Here is a 6,000-nt window from a genome sequence, read left to right on the forward strand (position 1 = left end):
TCCATCAGTTTTCCTATAAAATATTTAACTTTCAGAAATGTATAGGGATATTTATTAAAACTCTTTCTTGTGTTGCCAGAAAGGAAATACTTTGCATTTCAGATGCAGAAAAACATCTCCCTGCACATCCTTTTGCCTACAGATTCAGTTGCTTTCTTCCATAATTCTGTTTTTGTGCTTGCCAAAAGCTCACTGAAAAACTGAGGCCTTTTCTATTCTATTTGTAAGTTAGTGTTTATTCCCAAATTAGTCCCAAGTTAGTCGCTTTTTGCTTTATTTTGTTTTGCACAAAGGACAATCTCAAAAGAAGTTTCTGAGCATTAAAAAGCAAACAATGGATTTGTCTCTTTTGCTTCTGAAACACTGAAAATCTTGTGCTTAATCTCTTTAGCCCCATGGGGTCTTGTAATTATTCCAGAGTCCTAAACATACTAATATATTCTCCATTCATCGCAGAGACCCCTTTTTTGTCTACCTAATCATCAGTGGCACATGAGTTCTAAATGCAAAGACGTCAAAGCTTAATTTTTAGGTCAGAGTAAGAAGAATGCAGAAATTCTTTCTGAGGCCTTAAAATGACTGGAGACCATGTATTGAAACCTTAAAAACAAACTTCTCAAAAAAGTAACAGTGATATGAACTTTTGGGAGGCAGATTGTACAGAGATGTTCATCTTCTGTGTCATTTTATGCAAGGGCATGAGATCGGAAACATAAGCAAGAAGAAAAGTTCATAATGACAAATGCATTCATGAATTGGAGATGGTCAAACTGCAAAGTTAATTTTGGTCAGGCAGTACATCTCCTTCTTGGCCATGCAAGACTTTCTATTGGGGCTGGTCACTGGAGCTTATCAATGGAAAGATAATGTTACATCAAGTTAGCTGCTTATCAGAATCACACTGTCACATACCATAGATTTAGAGTAGGGAATAAATGTTGATGTTATTAAAAGAGCAAAAAAATACTATAAGGGCGGCTAGGTGGCACAGTGAATGGATCACCAGCCCTGGAGTCAGGAGGACCTGGGTTCAAATCTGGCCTCAGACACTTCACACACACACACAAACTAGCCGTGTGACCTTGGGCAAGTCACTTGACTCAATTGCCCCCCAAAAAGCAAAAAAAGGAGAGAGAGAGAGAAAATACTATGAACAACCAGGACTAAAGGTGGAGAACCTCATGGTCTTCCAAACTACTTCATAAGAGAAAAAGGAGGAAAAAATGGTTAGAGTTAGGGAGGGTTCAGAGAGAATTACAAAAACAAACCTGGGTCACTCTATGAAGTTTTGATCCCTTTGACAAATTTCTAAGATTAGAAAGTAAAACTTGAGTGCCTCAGTGTCAACTGTCCTAGGAAACCAAAGCAATGGATACAGAAGGTACAAGCACCCTGTGCTAAATAATTGCCCCCTCTGTCTAACCAATATCTGGATACCAGACTGTCAGAAGCAGACCACTTCCAGGTGCTTGGCAATCTCTAGAAATTGGTAGCTGGGGGAGAGAAGTATGAAGTGACCCATCATTCTAATAAATAAGTGGTAACCCCAGCTGGGGCAGCCAGATGGCTCAGTGGATAGAATGCTGAGCCCGGAGCCAGGAAGACCTGAGTTCAAATCTGGCCTCAGACACTTGCTAGCTGTGTGACCCTGGGCAAGTCACTTACCATCTTTTTGCCTTAATCCACTGGAGAAAGGCATGGAATCTAGTATCTTTGCCATGAAAGCCACATGGACAATATGGTCCATGGGGTCCTGAAGAATCAGATACAATTGAACAACTCAGCCTTCGCAGGGCAAAGTGACTGCTGATAGAATCTTGTCTGCTTTAAATTCTAGTTGCCTCCAGATCCTAATCCCTGTGGATTGCTCAGTCCCAGGGAGCAGTCATGTGGAAAGAAGGATAAGAAAATGTAAAAGAAATCAGCATTTCTATACCCAGTTGCTTGCTTTAATTCACTGCTAGGCTCTGAGCATCCCAGGATGGTCACATGAAGATCATAGCTCTGGAACTGGACTGGGGGAACATATACCTAAGGGCCTTCCCAGTGCCCCTTCCAGACCATTAGTAACTGATCTGTTACTGTGCAGTGTTGACCCACCTTATTTGGGAAACTGCTTGACAACCTTGGGTTTTTGTTTTTTCTTCTTTTTAAGTGTTTTCTTTGGTTCAAACTTCTGTGTATGTGTGTCTTTCATACACACAGACAAAGGCTGTGTGACCCTTGGTAATTATTTAACCTCTCAGTGCCCCAGGCAAATCTCTGAGACTATACATTGCAAAGAGAGTGTCCATTTGCAATTGTTGAGGGACTTTTCCTCAGGTCTAATCCCTAATCCTGTCTCATGTCTTGTGCTTAACAGAAATTAAAATGATGAGGCTATCTAATTAGATAGCCACACATCGCCTCACTGAAAAATGGCTCCACCAGGGTCTAAGTGACAAGTTAGGGAAAACCAAGTCTAAGTGGAGTCAACAACTGGCATTTATTAAATCCCTATTATGTGCCAGTCTATGTAGGCACTAACAAGGGCCAAAAAGGTATGGCCTGTGTTGTGGTCATCCTGTGTGATGGTAGTCACACTTTTTCTTTTTCTTTTTTTTTTTTTTTGCTTTTTGGAGGGGGAAAGGTAGGGCAATTGAGGTTAAGTGACTTGCCCAAGGTCACATGGCTAATTTTTGTGTTAAATGTCTGAGGCCGAATTTGAACTCAGGTCCTCCTGACTCCAAGGCTGGTACTCTATTTACTGCACCACCTAGCCTCCCCAGTAGTCATACTTTTAACCTGCATTTCTTTGAAGAATGTTGTGAAGTTAAAGTTTTACAGATGAAAACTTGCTCTTCTGTCCAGGTTAATTCAGCATTTGTGGCAGACAGAGTATGTATCTCAGTTTTGTCTATCGTATCATATTCCTATGAAGGAGAAGGAATACATATTATTCAGGTGACTGTTCAGTGTGGGCATTTCACACCCATTTGCTAAGTCAGCTCTTAGCAAAATTGTAAAGGAGGTAAAGGTTTACTGAAGGCAAAAAATAATCCCTGCTCTCAAGGAGTTCCCAGTTGAACGTGGGAGACAATATTTAAATAACTGTGTACAAACAAGCTATACATAGCATTAACTGGATACGGGAAAGGGAAGCCACTAAAATTAAAAAGATATTGGGAAAAGCTTCCTGTAGAAGACAGGGTCTTAACTAGGACTGAAGGAAGCCAGGAGGCAGAGATGAGTAAAGGGAACATGACAGGTATGGGGGAGTAGTTAGAGAAGATGCCTGGAATTGGGAAATGGAGAGTGTTGTTTGAGGAACAGCAAGGTGACTGATGTTATTGGATCACAGTGTATGGGGTGGGGTATATAAGAAGACTGGAAAGACTGAGAGGGGCAGGTTGTGAAGGGATTTAAAACCAAACAGAAAAAATGAGACAGATAGAGGTTAAATGACTTGCCCAGGGTCACACAGGTAGGAAGTATTGAGGCTAAATTTGAACTCGGATCTTCCTGACTCCAGGCCCATACTTTATCCATTGTACCACCTAATGGCCTCATGTTTACACTTTGAAAGATGATGTCTGGATACAACAGAGCTCAAATCAGAGGAATAAATCTTTAATGGTGGATTTGCGATGACGGTGGCATTTGGGAATGTTAAATTATACCATGAGTAGGTTTCTAATGTATTCTAATTTCTAACGGAGGAGGCTGGCTCAGCCCATCTGTGACCTCTCTTTGTTTTTTAATTAGGTTTATCTAAGTACAAGAAATTAAAGTGATGAGGCCATCACATTATGATCACTATTTAATTAGATACAAGCATATTACCCCAGTGAGAAATTTAACATATTATGGTGAGAAACTTTAGTACAGCCTTAATCACTTGATGGTGTTCTACTCTCTTTACAGGGGTTGTTTTTCATTATCGAGCTGCAACAAGCAGGTATACTCTAAATTTTGAGAAAGCTCAACAAGCTTGCTTGGCTAATGGTGCTGTAATAGCAAACCCTGACCAACTAAAAGCTGCATATGAAGATGGATTTGAGCAATGTGATGCAGGCTGGTTGTCTGACCAAACTGTGAGGTGAGAAATCCAACGCAGACAGTCCAGACTTCAACTATCCAGACATCTGCTGTCTCTTTCTCCCTCTTGTGTCTTTTCCTTCTTCCAATTCCTCTTTCCCCCTCCCCCTCTTGACTTTAGTTCTTTTAGAGTATATATATATATATATGTATATAACTTTTATGCTTTTTGGAGACAATTGGGGTTAAGTTACTTGCCCAAGGTCACACATCTAATTTTTGTGTTAAGTGTCTGAAGATGGATCCGAACCCAGATCCTCCTGATTCCAGGGCCAGTGCTCTATTCACTAGAGTATGTTTTTAAAGGGATGACAGGTGAAAATTTAGAATAGGAAACAATGTTCACCAGGTATAAGCGTAGTTTCATCAAGAACACATTGTTCTAGATGAAACTCATTTCCTTTTTCTACAGGGCTATTAAAATGGTAGATTTAAAGAATATTGTTGACATAGTTTATTTTGGTTTTAACAGAATTAGATATAAATTTTTATATTATTTTTGTAGAAAAGGGTGATATGGGTTAGATGATAGATTTGGGATAATAGTTAATGAGTCAACACTAAAAGATATCTTCTCTGATTGCCTTAGGGATTTGTACTTAGCCTTGTTCTGATGTTTTATTTTGTTTTTTTTTTAATTATTGAGTTGTATAAATGTCAAGATGGTATGCTTATAAAACATGCTGGTAGCACAAAACTGAGAGGAATAGCTAGTAGGTCGAAGACAGAGAATTTTTTATTTTATTTTTTCAAAAAATGTAATTTTTAAATTTTCAGTTCTAAATTCTCTCCCTCTGAACCTCTGCTCAACCCTTGAGAAAATAAGAAATACAGTGCCCATTATATATTTGAAGTCATGCAAAACGTTTACACTTCAGTCACATTGTAAATAAAGCAAAAAAATAAAGTGAAAAACAATATGCTTCAATCTTCACTCAGAGTTCATCAGTCCTGTCTCTGGAGGTGAATAGCGTTTTTCATCATGAGTCCTTTGGAATTGTCATGATCATTATATTGAGCAGAGCAGCTGAGTCTTTCACAGTTGATTATTGTTATGATATTGTTCTCCTAGTCACTTTATATTGGCTCATATAAGAGAGACAGGATTTTAAAAAGATAGGTTAGGATATTAGACTGAATCGAGTAAGATAAAACTTGATAGTGATTAATGTAAAATCTTACACTTGGCTTAAAAAAATCAACTCCATAATATGAGATACATAGCTGGATAGCAGTTTGCCGGAAAAAGATCAGGGATTTTTGGTGAGCTGCAAGCTCAATCAGTTAACAGTGTGTTGTAACAGCCAAGAAACATATTGCAAACTTAGCAAAGCATGACCTCCAAGGAATAAGGGGGAGATCATTCCACTGAACTTTGCACTAGTTGGAAAACAATTAGAATACATATATATATATATATTTTTTTTCCAGTTCTGGATACCATAGTTTAGAAAAGACCCAGAGAAGCTGGATGGCAACCAAGATGGGGAAAAGTTTCAAACTCAAGGCATATGATGATCATGTAATGATAATCATTGGGGATATTTTTCAGCTTGGAAGAGAGAAGACTTGAAGGGGGGTGGGTGGAATATGCCAGTGAATTTGAAGTATTTCAATAGTGAAAATGTTTGTAATGAATCGTTATCTTATGGAAGAGAGATTAGGCTGATTCTTTTTGGCCCAAACAAACAGAACTCAGAGCAAAGGGTAGAAGATGCAAAGATGCAAATTTCAGTTTGATGTAAGAAAAATTTCCTAATAATTCAAGTTTTCCCAAAGTGAAATGGTTGCCTCAGAAGGTAGGAGCTTCCCCCTCTCTTTGAGTCTTCAAGAAAGGGTTTCATGGTCATTTGACAGGCAGTTTATATATATATATATATATATATATATATATATATATATATATATATATATATTTTTATA

General features: G+C 38.4%; 1 protein-coding gene across 3 annotated transcripts in view; it reads left to right on the plus strand.

Moving 5' to 3' along the window:
* The window catches only part of VCAN (versican), a 138,602-nt gene that overhangs the window by 23,683 nt on the left and 108,919 nt on the right, over positions 1 to 6,000 (plus strand). For all 3 annotated transcript variants that reach the window (XM_069085061.1, XM_069085059.1, XM_069085062.1), the window contains one exon: positions 3,904 to 4,078. In XM_069085061.1, coding sequence (XP_068941162.1) covers positions 3,904 to 4,078 — 175 coding nt within the window. The remainder of the gene's footprint in view (positions 1 to 3,903; positions 4,079 to 6,000) is intronic.

This window comes from Petaurus breviceps, unplaced genomic scaffold (assembly GCF_028583685.1).
Source record: "Petaurus breviceps papuanus isolate PSGF00001 unplaced genomic scaffold, PetGlider_PUasm1.0 175, whole genome shotgun sequence".
NCBI classification, from domain to species: domain Eukaryota; kingdom Metazoa; phylum Chordata; class Mammalia; order Diprotodontia; family Petauridae; genus Petaurus; species Petaurus breviceps.